Source organism: Vipera berus, assembly GCF_964194415.1.
Source record: "Vipera berus genome assembly, chromosome: 1".
NCBI classification, from domain to species: Eukaryota; Metazoa; Chordata; class Lepidosauria; order Squamata; family Viperidae; genus Vipera; species Vipera berus.
Window position 1 is genome coordinate 161485944 of NC_138202.1, and position 14626 is coordinate 161500569.

General features: G+C 40.9%; 1 protein-coding gene across 2 annotated transcripts in view; it reads right to left on the bottom strand.

Moving 5' to 3' along the window:
* Positions 1-2388: 2388 nt before the first annotated feature.
* LNPK (lunapark, ER junction formation factor) overlaps positions 2389-14626 on the bottom strand; it is a 65807-nt gene continuing 53569 nt past the window's right edge. For both annotated transcript variants that reach the window (XM_081312710.1, XM_081312711.1), the window contains exons 12-13: positions 8350-8520; positions 2389-3358 (exon numbers count right to left, since the gene is read on the bottom strand). In XM_081312710.1, coding sequence (XP_081168836.1) covers positions 3165-3358; positions 8350-8520 — 365 coding nt within the window. In that variant the 3' untranslated portion in view covers positions 2389-3164. The remainder of the gene's footprint in view (positions 3359-8349; positions 8521-14626) is intronic.

The following is a 14626-nucleotide window of genomic DNA, read 5'->3' on the forward strand; positions in this document are numbered from 1 at the left end:
TATACAAGCTGAGAAAATCACTTTCTCTGCTTCATTTTATGGGGATATTTTTAAAAATCGTTTTTACTAAGCCAATTACACTGTGCTCTTTTTTCCATGCTGTGTACCGACCCAATGGGTTTGGGTGTGTGTGAATACATGAAACTTTTAAAACATCTGATGTGCCTTCTGGTGTTTTATGCTAAGCAGAGTTATCAAGCACGAAGTTTGATGCAGCTTGTTCTGAGCAGAAACATTCTAAATGATGTTCCAAACGGCACTAATATGGAACAAGGTTTAGTTTTACCCTAGTCATTTTTGAAGAGCAAAACACAGCAGTGAATTGGCCAAAAGTGACGGAATAAATGGCTGATAGAACGGGCAAGATGGAATAAACAAGCTCCAAAGGTATACCGTATAAGGCCACCTAGAATTTAATGAGCAGGCAAATAAATATTAGTTTCCCTAAAGTGGGCTTTAGAGGATTATGAAGTATTTGCCATTTCACCTTTTCTGAATGTTTGTGTAACTTTATCATGGAATTTTATCAGCACTTCATCTCAATTTTATTGATACAGAGTACAGGCAATCTTCCGATTTACAACCGTTTTTGTTTAGTGACCGCTTGAAGTTTCAACGCCACTGGAAAAAATTTACTTACAACCAGACTTCACACTTACGACCTCTGCAGCATCCCCGTCATGTGATCAAAATTCCAGTGCCTGGCAACTGACATGTACTTAAGATGGTTGCAGCGTTCTGGGGTCAAGTGATCACCTTCGCAGCCGTCTTCCGACAAGCAAAGTCAATGCAGGAAGGAGAAGCCGGATTCGCTTAACGGCCACCTGATTTACTTAAAAACTGCAGTGAGTTGTTTAACAACCGTGGCAGAAAAGATTGCAAAATCGGGTATGACCTACTTAACAACTGTCTTGCTTAGCAACAGAAATTCTGGTTTTAATTGAAATTGTTAAGTCGAGGACTACCTGTTCTATCACTAAATGCTTGTGAATTAGGAACCTGCGCTGATCCAGGGCAACGCACCCTGGAATCTGCCAGCAGATCCCAAACTATTTTCTGTCTAACTCTGGCCTAAATAGAGCAACATGCTAAAGAAAAACCTGACTTTTGTAATAAGAGCATTTGCTAATGGAGAAGCTACTAATTCAGAAGTATTCAAATTTATTGGGGGAGCGGGGAGGGAGAGTCAAATCTCCTGAATAAAGACATTGCAAGATACGACAGGCCTCTGTCCTGGACCAAGCTTGCTAAACTTTGAGAAGCCCTGGTCACCCAGCCCTCCTTGTAAACACTACCTTGTTATTGCACAATAAGCCATGTCTATCCATGACATGGTGATGAATGGGTGTGTGCACTTGGCATGTATTACTGAAACCTGGCAATAGGACATATGACTCTGTTGGAAAGATGCCTGCCTTGGTTTCAGATTCTACAACAGTGCAACATCAAGGTCAGGGAAAAGAAATCCCTGTGATTGTGTAGGAGACTCAGGAACACTGTTCTAACTACTTGCCTAGCAGTGCCCCCCCCCCAAAAAAAAACTCCTGGATTGGGGTTTGGAGTTCCTGAGGGTTTTAATCTTAGTTGACTTCAACTTTAATAACCTGGAGGAAGGAAGTCATTATCATCAGTCCTTTGCTAAATCAATCACAAGCTTATCAAACTAGGGTACACAGATGTTATAAACCTTTGCAGTAGCAAAGTACCAATTAGAATCATCTGCCCCAGAAATCTAATGGATTCAAATTTCCAGAGGGTGCTTGGGCATTTCCTTGACAATTTGGCAAGGAGTTCTAGCCTCTGCCTAGTTAATCTTTGGAAACATGGGAGGCGAACTAAGATTGTACCAGCAAGGCCTCCTCCCAGACACCAACCCCAAAGGTTTATTGAAGACCTAAGGGAGATTAAGTGACTGAAAATAGCCCCAGTGGACAGTAGGGAAAAACCAAAAATAGATGGGACTAAATACTGGCAAGAGCCTATACAGCGGTGAAACAAAGCCTTCACAGAGGTAGCGATGCAGCGGTTCTTCTCAGCACTTACATTGTTCACAGATTATTTCCTGCTGACCCTGATTTGAATAATTATCCAGTCCTTTTTAAAAATGTGGGTGGGGCAAACCGTGTGCAAAAATGGCAAATTAAATTGCGGGCATCTTCACAGATAATTGTTCATATTCATTCTGGTTTAGATGGTAACTGAGCATAACCTATGGGTGGCAAACAAGGGGGTATTGTGAGGTAATATGGAATTCTTTTGACCTTGAAGAAATTAAGTAAATAACATTTTCATATAGTAGTTTTACATTTAAGAATAAACGTGTGATAACATGATTGCATTAAGAGACCCAGTTTAAGTCAATTAGAAGAATACGCTTCCAAGGAGCCCTTGATGCTATATAGTCTTTATTTGCTCTTAACAAAATACACAAAATACACTTATCATCATTATTGTACAAGTATAAATAATGCTCGGTATTCAAGTACAATCAAGTGCTGAAATTCCTACACTTCATGTAAACACAAACTAGGCTTTCTATTTCACATGCTATCTTCAGCTCATCTGCTGTGCCCAGAGCCTCCCAACAGGGCACGCCATGTTCTAGTCTGCCCTCTTTAACTGCTTTCTTTCAAGGAAAAATTATGAAGAGCGGCAGCAAGGTTTTAAGTTTCAATGACACAAATGTACTGCTTTTGGTACAGTAATTATCCAAGCACCTTTTCTCCTGTAAACATCTGGATATTTAAATGGATCTAGTTCATTTTAAAAGATAAAATATTTTCAGGAAAAATATTCCTAATTTATTAAAGCAAAACTTACACATCCTTTTAGTCATTTACAGCACTCTTTGCTCAAAGGCCAAATAATACTATAGTTCAGATCACTTTATGGAAAATACCCATTTAAGCATGTTTACATTTCTTTGTAAGTGCCCAAAAAGAAAAGAAAAAAACAACAACTCATCAGTGTTTGAGTTAGACTTCAACTAACTAGCCCAGACCTAAATGCTTTAATTCACCCAGTCAACTCTCAAAACATATTATTGCAATATAATCTGCACAGCTTTTAACATTCATGGAGTGGCAGTCTAAGCTCACAATCAGTCCTTGAAAAAAGTAACATCTAAAAAAAAAATACACATAGTAGCTAAAACAATGAGGCACTTATTCTCCCTCGGAAGTTTCTTCTCTTTGGTCACTTGGAGGAGGGAGGGCAGTTGCAGGCGGTGTTTCCGTTTCCTTTGCCGGTTGCTCTCCCTCCGCAGATTCAACCATGTCATCATCACCTTGTTTGACTGTTAAAGCCTCCTTATTTTCCTGGTCTGTCTCTGTCAATGGGGGAGATTCTTCTGAAGGTCCTATGAGACACACATTTCAATTATACAAACTGTTTTTAGTGATATATTAATTGCAAGTGCCTCTCTATGCCACTTTTAATTATACAACTCCAAGCAGCTTACAGCATAATGGGCAATACCTATAATACACTACAGGAAGTCCTCAGGTTACAGCCATTCATTCAGCAATCATTTGAAGTTACAGCAGTGCTGAAAAAAATGGTACTTATCTTGGTCTCCAAAGTTGCAGCCATTGCAGAGCCCCCGCCCCCGTGGTCAAAATTTGGGCACTTGTCAGTCCTACCACACTTATGACCAGAACACAAGGGCACTTCAACTCCCCACCCACGCACCTATCTCCCCCATCCCTACCCTTTCAGCATTTCTGGTACTCCTTGATGGTGGTGCTGGGGCTGAGGTAAAATCCCAAGGCCTTCAGCAGTTTCAGCCAGTCATCATTGGCTAACAAGGCACGACCGGACAGGTGCTATGCAAAGCAGCTGCTGGCTGACCAGGCCTTCTTCTCAAGGCTGTTTGGGCTATCCTCCCAACGCTTTGGAAGACTTCTTAGGCCTTCAAAATCTTAAGAGAAGGCTATATCCATTGTTCTCCAAAGCACATAGGCCAGTTTCATGGTGCTTCAAAAGGGCTGAGAAGCTTTCAAAGGCACCACAAGAATGGCACATACTGTTTGGACAATGACAGGTATGAGCAGCCTTGGGAAGAAGACCAGCGCCGCATAGGGCCAGGCCAGGAGCTCATCAGTGAAGGCCAACAGTGAAGGCCAGCTGGGGCAGCAAGGCCAACAAAGGCAGCAGAATGCAAGAGGGCCAAAAGGGTAGAAATGAGAAGGGGTTGGTGGGAGAAAGAGGGAGGGGGAGTTGAAGAGAAAAAAATCCCTTCCCTTACAGAGACTTGGGCTTTGGAAGGGTGAAGCTGGGTGTGGCTTGGATCAAAGTGAGTCCTAACCTAACAATCACTTAGTGATGGACATTCTGGTCCTAATTACTGTCACAATTCAAGGACTACCTATACACAGTACTAAATGAAAAACATCAATAACAATCACACTATCAACCTAGACTGGACATCATCAGAACATAAAAACTGAATGTTAAAACCAAGCAGCCTGAATTACGTGACTATCAAGGGTCTTCTCCCCCCACACTGGGGAAGCAAACTTGGAAAAGTCTTTTTCAAAGCGGAGGGAAGTTTTAAGTGTCATTTCCGGCCCACAATATCATTGTGTTCGTGATACTGTAACAGGCTTAAGGGGGGGGACTGCAGGGGTGTTAAAAAAAGCTAAAATCAAAGGACAGAAATCTTTTTAGTGTCCTTAAATGTAATGACAACAGTCATTAAAAGAAAAGCAGCTGCCAAGCCGGCTGGCATACACTATTGCTGCTTTTAGCTGCCTATGGAGTATTTGTCTTCTCTTTAAGAGTCCTTCAGACTCCTCGTCTTCCTGAGCAGAGCTGGATAAATTATGCTGATTAGACAACAAAGGACAGTTTCAGCAAACTGAGGTTCCACTGTATTGAAATTCTCCCGGAATCATTAATACTCTGTAGGTGCTGTTCCCTGCACTGAACATACACAGGCCACATTCCTTCACGGGTTAGTAATTATAGTCACTGAAGAATTAGCAAGAGGAACTCAGAAAACGGGAAGGTTTATTAGTTTGGTGGGCAAAATAATGTCTGCACTAGTTCAGGAGGGCAGAGACCCATCCTAGCCCAACCGATGTGTTGGAGAAGCTTATCGGTAACGGAGGGTGGTGGTGGGGCAATAACCCCTTTCCCTGTTGCTTTCCATGAATCAGCATTATCAAGGCATGTTGCCTCTGATTCAACAGCCATCAATAGCAGTAGCCGGTCACAGCCTGCCTACAAATCCATCTAGCTCCTTTTCAAAACATCCAGACTGCAGTCTCTACAACTGGCAGGGAATTCCTGTTTAATAATATGTTGCATGGAAAAGTTTTGCCTTTGATTATTTAATGCCCGTCATTACTATAGGTAAACTTGAATTCCAATATTGTAAAGAGGGAGAAGCACATCCTATCCATGCCATGCAGGATTTTACATACAGAGTACAGAACCTCTGGCAGGCCTTCTCTTACCCTATTTCATTCCAAGCTGAAGACTCTAAACCAGGGATCCCCAACCCTCGGTCCATGGACCGGCACCCATCTGCAGCATGCCAGAAACTGGTCCACACAGACAAGCAAAGCCCCACCCACCGGATGCAGGCAGTATGTGAAACCAACCCTTCTCCGGTCCACTGAAAAACCTCTCTCCACAGAACCGGTCCCTGGTGCCCAAAAAGTTGGCGCTTCTGCTCTAAACTAGAGTATCTTATGAGGAATCATTCTGTTCAGTCTTTCTTGCACTTCTTCTAATTCTAAAATACCATTTTTAAAAAAGATGCTATCGCCAGAACTGTACCCAATACTCTAATTGTGGTCTCACCACAGATTTGGGCAAGGGCTTTAAGCCAGTACAATTCCCTCTCTAATGACACCCGGTGTGTAATTTGCCTTCTTTATAACATCTGCAATTTACAGCAGTTTAAAGCATTTTCATTGAGCTGCCCTCCAAAATACCACCCCTTCTTGGTTAGTGACTACCAGCTCCCACCCTAATAACATAGATCCGGACTCTAAATATCTTGTATCAATATGTGGTGTTTTACATGCACTTAAGTTAAACCACATTTGCCACTTTGGAAAAAAAATATGGAAAATTTCTTTTGGAGTTCTTCACAAACCCTTATTGATTTCACCATCCACCCTGAACAGCTTCAGATCATCACGAAACACAACCTCTTTTCAGGCTCAGACCAAACTCCAGATCATTTATGTACAAATACATTTCCTGGAGAACCCCACTTTGTTCAACTTGCCAGTGTGAGAAATGTCTATTTCTTTCTGCACTGTTTCCTATTTTCAATCCAACTGACAATCCACGAGAGCACAGTCCACGCATGCTTGATTTGCTGAAAAGTCTTTAGTGAGGGATTTGTTAAAAGCATTTTGAAAATTGAAATACAGAGTAACTTCGAGGGAAATCTTCTTTGCCTACTTTCTGACTCCCTTGAAAAAATATAGAATGTTCCCAAGATCTATGTTTGCAGAAGCCATGCTAGTTGCTTTTCGGCAAGGCTCATCTCATTCATGTATGTTTGCTCTCTAATAATGCTGTGATACTTTCAACTGTTTCGTCTACGACAATTGTTAAAGTAATTGCCCTCTGATTTCTCTTAACAATTCTTTTTTAAAAAATGGGATCACACTGGCATATTTCAGTATACTCTTTTCTACAGAAGATTTTAGGTACAAAAGAACAGTAAGAATGTTCTAGATGAGTGACTTAACATAAAAACATTTTTGTGTTTGCAGTGAACATGAGCAGAAGAACCCAAACAACTTGGAAAAGCCACCAAACAAAACTATGTATACGGTTATTGACCATTAGAGTTAAATATGAACTTTATTTTCAAAAGCAGTCTATGGCTGCTTTCATAGCTATCAAGCTAACCCAGGATTTGTTTTAATGATGGTTCCCCCAAGAAGTCAAAGACAAACTTGAAGAATAATCACTGGACTCTTTTGCCAATTCCTGGTTTCTTTTTCCTTCATCTCTTCTACTGACCCCCTACTCTGAGAAGAGCACAAAAACAAATGAGGATTACTTCTGAGCAGAAATATTGCAAGTCGGGATTCATAAACAAGAATTTGTAAATCACGTTTTCAAAGTATGCTTTCTTGCCCTGAAAGAAATCATTATGTTCTTTAGATTAGTTTCCTTATCAGACTAGGCTTTTTTTTAAAAAAAAAACCCAAATATGCCTCTTATAGCTTAGTATTATGGCCAAATTAAACCTGCTGCTGAACATTACTCACTGAAAAATTAACAGCAAGAAAGGAGTGTTTCCTTTATTCCATGCTTGTGTGTCATGTGCTCTTCAATTTCATCTAAAAGGGCTCTTCCTACTTGTTGTAAGTTATCTTACAAATTCGAAAAATTGCTTGTTTGTGCTATGTACAAAAATATCAACCAGCATTGTAAAAGGTTACAGAAGTATTTTTGGCCATCATCACTATTTCTTCCAATCACCACCAATTATGTTTTCCAGCATATTCTGAAGAGACCCTTCTGCCTAAAGCCTCACAACAGTGTTCTGCATATTACTTCCCTTCATCTCAGGTTGTGCTTTTCAAAGAAAAAATCAACAGTTAACACCCTAAGTTATGTTTTTATAATGCTTCCTTTTCCTGTTAGCTGAACACAAGAGCCCTACTACATTTCAAACTTATAAAAACTCTTTAAAGGAACTTTGGTAAATTAAGTTTGACAACCTCTCTCTGAATTCCCTATTTTTAAGCAAGTCTGTTTTACTAGATTTTCTATCCCCGGGGGAAATATCAAAACTAATATTTCAACCTTTCCATTTAGAATAAAAGCTCGACCTTCACCTCAACCTGATGATGTACCCAAAACTATGAGATTTAACCACATGATGACCCAAATCTCTTTAATTAGTGAATACAATTCTTAACATTGGTAACTAATTAACAGGAGAACCTAAGATTTATATTAAAAAACAAATTTCAGGATAAAATATCAGTTAGCAAAGAGAAACTATTCTGAAAATTTCGAAAAAGGCTTGGGATGTTCCTGTGGCTGCTCTTTGCTTTGTAACATCACCCACCCACCCCCAACCATGAACTCTAATTCTAAATTGTAAGGAATAAACAAGACTACATATATTATCCAATGATCCAAGATAGCATTCTTAAAAGAAATCAATATATAAACAGATTTCTCTGCAGTATCCACTTGGCCTGTCTATAGCTATATATATGTGTGTGTGTGTGTGTGTGTGTTATCATATATATTGGCAATCTTCCACTGTTATCTTTGCAAGAAAAACGCAAATCCCTCAAATCATTTGACCAAACTACACTGGTTTTATTTTCACTGAATAACTGAGATTTTCTATCCACGTACCTTCTTCCGTTTCAGTCTCTTGTAACTTTTCCTCCTCCAACTGCAGAGCTTCAGTCCTGCTCTCCATCGCAGCAGCTGGCTTCTTTTCAATGTTGAAATCCGGAAGCCGTGGAGCTTGTGGTCTGGTTTTTCTTGCAGGATTCAGGAAAAAACAGTAGGCACACCGAAAGGCTGCACAAAAGATAAATAAAGGCATCTCCAATGAACTCAGCGAACATCAGGGCTCTTGTTTACACTTGTTGTCATTTATTTTTATTCTTTGATGTTACTCTTGGGAACACGAGTTTTGGTTAGTGTACCGGTTAAAAGCCCTTCCTGGAGCATCATGACCCGTTATCAGTCATCTCTGGCCCCATTTACCTTTCCAACTGACTACTACAATGCATTTGGCTGTTTTTGAAGACTACCCAGAAAGTGCAGAATGGAGCACCTACTGGCAATGTCTACTGGCAATGAGCATCACCAATACCGATAGGAATGATTTTGCAGGCACTGGGTTAGTTGTCATTCAGCTTCCAAGTCCAATTCAGAGGGCCGGCTTTAGCATGTAAAACCTTTTCAGCTTGAGAATAGGGTATCTGCAGCTCCTCCCATTTCAGGCATATCAGCTTGTCTGTCTTGTTCAACCTAAATAGGGATGCCGAAAATGCTTTGAGATGTTCATACAGATTCCAACCTCTGGTACTACAAAGGTGAGTTCAGTATCTTTACTTTCTGTAAGTACTTCATGGTTGATTTAGAGCAGGGGTCTTCAAAATTGGCCCTTTTATGGCTTGTGGACTTCAACTCCCAGAATTCCTCAGCCAGTCATAAAAGGGCCAAGTCTGAAGACCCCTGATTTAGAGGTATGTTTTAGATTGCTATCTTGCTGAAACTTGTTTTCAGTTTAAATGTATCCACTAACTGTTAGCCAACTGTATGCCTAACAACTCAAGTATCTTTTTATTGTGCGGTATAATTCATTAATTAAAACTTAATCCATTTACAATTAATATAGTTACTATTTTCTTATTTTGACTCCGCAAACAACTGCAGGTAAATAGTTACTGTATGTATTCAAATTTATAAAAAGTTGTTGTATTTCACATCATACCATAGTTAGCTTCTATTCATATCAGGATTTGTTGTAACGAAGAGTTTGTGGAAGGACGCCTCTACTTTTGCCCGCAATTGCCTGGAACAGCTGACATCCCACAATCTAAATGGCACCTCACTAACATGTTTCTAGAGGACAGCTAAAACAGAACATTCCTGCAGAGTTTTTAATGTTTAATATCCAGAAAAAGAAGCTACTGGGCACTGGGTTTTGCTGAAGGTGAAAGTTTTTATAGTTCTGTATGCTAGGTCGGCAGTTTGGCAGGTTGAATCCCAAGTGCCGCGTAGCAGAGTGAGCGCCTGTTACTCGTCCCAGCTTCTGCCAACCTAGCAGTTCGAAAGCACGTAAAAATGCAAGTAGAAAAATAGGGACCACTACGGTGGGAAAGTAACAGCGTTCCGTGTGCCTTTGGCGTCTAGTCATGCCGGCCATATGACCACGGAGACGTCCTCGGACAAGCGCTGGCTCTTTGGCTTTGAAACGGAGATGAGCACCGGCCCCTAGAGTTGGAAACGACTAGCACGCATGTGCGGGGGAACCTTTACCTTTTACTAGAAATAGTTATAGGAGATGACCAGGCTGAGCCCGAGTGAAGGGTCAAACACCAGCAGTCATGAGCTGTCCCTTTGTGCTCAGAAGAGATTTAAGTCCAGCCCACCTTGAATTCCTTCTGCTCTTATCTCCTGCTAATTTCCCTTGGCTGTTAATAGTTTGGATTCTTTTAGAGAGCTTAAGCTTGCAATAAATCTCTATATCCATTTGAACTGTCTGGATCTCCTGATTTTCCTGGCTCTTGACAAGTGTAGAAATTGAACAAGCAGGCAAATAAATAAAGGCCTTTAAGTATAAAAAAGCTTTTCCTAGTCTTAGAAATCAGTGATTTCCTATTATCACTTGTTTCATGTCTATTTTCAAATCCTCAAACCCTAATAAGAAAAACCAAACAAAATCTCTCTGCAGCCGAAACGGCTTCTTCCAGACATAAAATTGGCTGTAGCATATTCTTAAAAAATCTTTTACTTTTGATACTCGTTTTACGTGTGGATTTTTTTCCCCCGCATTATATTCCCCTTCTCGATCAAGCACTCTTTACTAAAAACTAAACTAAACTAAAAGCAGTAGGCTTTAGTTGCTAAATAGTTCCTCAGTGGATAATTCTGGAATTCAAAAAACTGGAGTTTTCACTCCAGTCTGGGAAGGATTATAGGGCACTACACTACACATAACCCACTGGATCTCCTTTCAAAGATATCTCCTTACCTAAGCAGAGAAACAAAATGATCGTGGGTGTTGCAAAAGCAATGGGAATGGAGAGGGATCAACTTCCAACTTTCTGCTGGCTTCCTCACTGATGAGGAAGAGAGCTCACCCGGTAAATGCCGATGGTCTCCAAATAGCCCTACTTGCAAGTAGGCATACAGGTCACTCCCTCATCCTTCCCTTGCCACCCACCACCATAAACGTTTTCAAATTTCAGTCTCAATTTCAAAGCAGTCAATCACCGCTCACCCTATCGGGCCTTGCCAACAACCAATTGGGAATACCAGTAGGGGCAACAGAAACTTTTGACTCACTCCTGGCTTTCCCATTGACTCTGCTTGTGGGAAGCTGGCAAGGAACATCAGAAATCACTTTCCCTCCTCCTCAGCTGAACTGAAGAACTGCCTGCCACTTTACTGGGTGGAGGAGAAACAAAGGGAGCCGGGGACTATGAGGAAAACTGCACGCGCGCTCCCGCCCCCCCAAGTCCCCATCTCGACCTGTCCCTAAAGCCCCCACCCTCCATGGAGGAAGAGGGTTCAACTGTCAACTGCTGGCCTTCTCCAGCTAGTCCTACTTCACCATCAGGCATTTGAGCCACTCCCTCATCCTTCCCTCACTGCCCACCACTATTAAGAGATTTCAAATTTCCTCCTCAGTTCCAAAGTAGCCAATTTGCCTGTCAGACTGTGCCACCCTCCATTTGCCTGCAGGGACCAGAGGGAGGTGGGAACCGAGGGGAAGCGTACTGCCCTCTCCTCTTACCTTGCACCATACTGTACAACCTACAGGTTTCTGGGAAGAGGAGCCAGAAGCTGAGACGGCACTGATGCAGCCACAACTTTCCCAAGTTTCTTTTCCATCGGAGTCATGGGTTCCAGCATTCTGTAAGTTATCCCATTTGAGTTATCTTGGTTCAAAAACGCTTGCCCAACACTTTCCAATTGGGCCCAACTGAAGGGTATCATTCCATGAATGAATAGAAGGACAAAGGAAACTTAAAGCAGCTTTTTATCTCCATTCTGAAGTTGGGGCCACATTTACCTAGTTTTAAACATGCCTCTGCTAAACCATTTGTAGAGAAAATGAGCACAGCTGTACGTCTGGAGGCCCCTGCTTTAATAAGCCATCTATCTATGGAAATATTGACTTAGTAAAGATTCTTTTATCAGTATTCTCTGCTAGTCATTGGCTGCAGTCCCAACAGAGGGAAGAAATAGGTAAGCAGTTAGAATTTAACTGATCTATCTTTAAAATTAAAAGTTATGCTTCTCTTCCCTTTAAAGCTCTGCAAATAGAGGAAAAGAGTACAATAGGAATGGTAATAAGCAGAAGAAGCCATCTTGATGACAGAGGGGTAATGATGAAGAGGACAAAATGGCTTGATTAGAGGCCTGGTGCTTTTAGTCCCAAGAAATAGCTGCTGCTTCATTCAGAAAACCCTATTCTGCTTCTTGCTTACCTCCCAGATGTATACCGATTACGGTTGCCTGTATTTTAAGCTTGGCAGGGGGGAGGGGGGAGAGATACAGGGAGTGCAGAATTATTAGGCAAGTTGTATTTGTGAGGATTAATTTTATTATTGAACAACAACCATGTTCTCAATGAACCCAAAAAACTCATTAATATCAAAGCTGAATATTTTTGGAAGTAGTTTTTAGTTTGTTTTTAGTTATAGCTATTTTAGGGGGATATCTGTGTGTGCAGGTGACTATTACTGTGCATAATTATTAGGCAACTTAACAAAAAACAAATATATACCCATTGCAAGTATTTATTTTTACCAGTGAAACCAATATAACATCTCAACATTCACAAATATACATTTCTGACATTCAAAAACATAACAAAAACAAATCAGTGACCAATATAGCCACCTTTCTTTGCAAGGACACTCAAAAGCCTGCCATCCATGGATTCTGTCAGTGTTTTGATCTGTTCACCATCAACATTGCGTGCAGCAGCAACCACAGCCTCCCAGACACTGTTCAGAGAGGTGTACTGTTTTCCCTCCTTGTAAATCTCACATTTGATGATGGACCACAGGTTCTCAATGGGGTTCAGATCAGGTGAACAAGGAGGCCATGTCATTAGATTGTCTTCTTTTATACCCTTTCTTGCCAGCCACGCTGTGGAGTACTTGGACGCGTGTGATGGAGCATTGTCCTGCATGAAAATCATGTTTTTCTTGAAGGATGCAGACTTCTTCCTGTACCACTGCTTGAAGAAGGTGTCTTCCAGAAACTGGCAGTAGGACTGGGAGTTGAGCTTGACTCCATCCTCAACCCGAAAAGGCCCCACAAGCTCATCTTTGATGATACCAGCCCAAACCAGTACTCCACCTCCACCTTGCTGGCGTCTGAGTCGGACTGGAGCTCTCTGCCCTTTACCAATCCAGCCACGGGCCCATCCATCTGGCCCATCAAGACTCACTCTCATTTCATCAGTCCATAAAACCTTAGAAAAATCAGTCTTGAGATATTTCTTGGCCCAGTCTTGACGTTTCAGCTTGTGTGTCTTGTTCAGTGGTGGTCGTCTTTCAGCCTTTCTTACCTTGGCCATGTCTCTGAGTATTGCACACCTTGTGCTTTTGGGCACTCCAGTGATGTTGCAGCTCTGAAATATGGCCAAACTGGTGGCAAGTGGCATCTTGGCAGCTGCACGCTTGACTTTTCTCAGTTCATGGGCAGTTATTTTGCGCCTTGGTTTCTCCACACGCTTCTTGCGACCCTGTTGACTATTTTGAATGAAACGCTTGATTGTTCGATGATCACGCTTCAGAAGCTTTGCAATTTTAAGAGTGCTGCATCCCTCTGCAAGATATCTCACTATTTTTGACTTTTCTGAGCCTGTCAAGTCCTTCTTTTGACCCATTTTGCCAAAGGAAAGGAAGTTGCCTAATAATTATGCACACCTGATACAGGGTGTTGATGTCATTGGACCACACCCCTTCTCATTACAGAGATGCACATCACCTAATATGCTTAATTGGTAGTAGGCTTTCGAGCCTATACAGCTTGGAGTAAGACAACATGCATAAAGAGGATGATGTGGTCAAAATACTCATTTGCCTAATAATTCTGCACTCCCTGTAGCAATCTATTTAATAGGAGTTTTCCCCCACAGCATGAAAATTTTAAGACTTAAAGAATAAAAGCTACTTTGTAGGGCAAGTGAACTGATCAATCTTTATATTTTAACTTTGGACTGGATGTGGTAGAAAGGGAATTATGGGATCTACTGTATTGAGGGAGCTATAGCTATCAGACAGTAAAGACTCGTAACTAAAAGATCCAGATATGAACTTATTTTAAGCTGACTTATTAAGTCAACATTCTTCATCAACTGAGGTCTACTGCTGTATTTATATTGTTCACATAAAAGCTTCAGTCAACAAAGGATATGGTATTTCTAATGGCTTGAAATGTTGTCTTCTGAAGAACAAAGTAATCTGTTTTATCTTCTGGACTAAAGAAGAGCAAATTCAGATCTTGCAAACAACAGGTAATGTGTTCACATTCTGTAGTTTTGTAGTGAGTTGAGATTCAAATCTGAGTGTCCGTGGGGGGTATTTATACTAGGCATGTGGGAATCATCTGAAACAGACTTCTCTTCAAGTAGTCTGTTCTGCAGGAATTCAGGACGTAAATGGAATCTGCAAGTATCCATCTAAGAATATTTCCATGCTAAAAATTATCCTCAAAAATTACATATTTGGGGAAACCAAAATATATGTAATATTTATATGACATGAAAGTATCCATTTTAGTGGATAAGAACATAACAAAATGTATCGCCCAGATGAAAATGGTTATTGAAAGGTAGATGAGAATGTGTCTCTGTGTGTATAATATATACATAGTTAATATGAAAATAATATCAAAACTTAACATGGCACGGTAATGATTTAGAAGATGACCA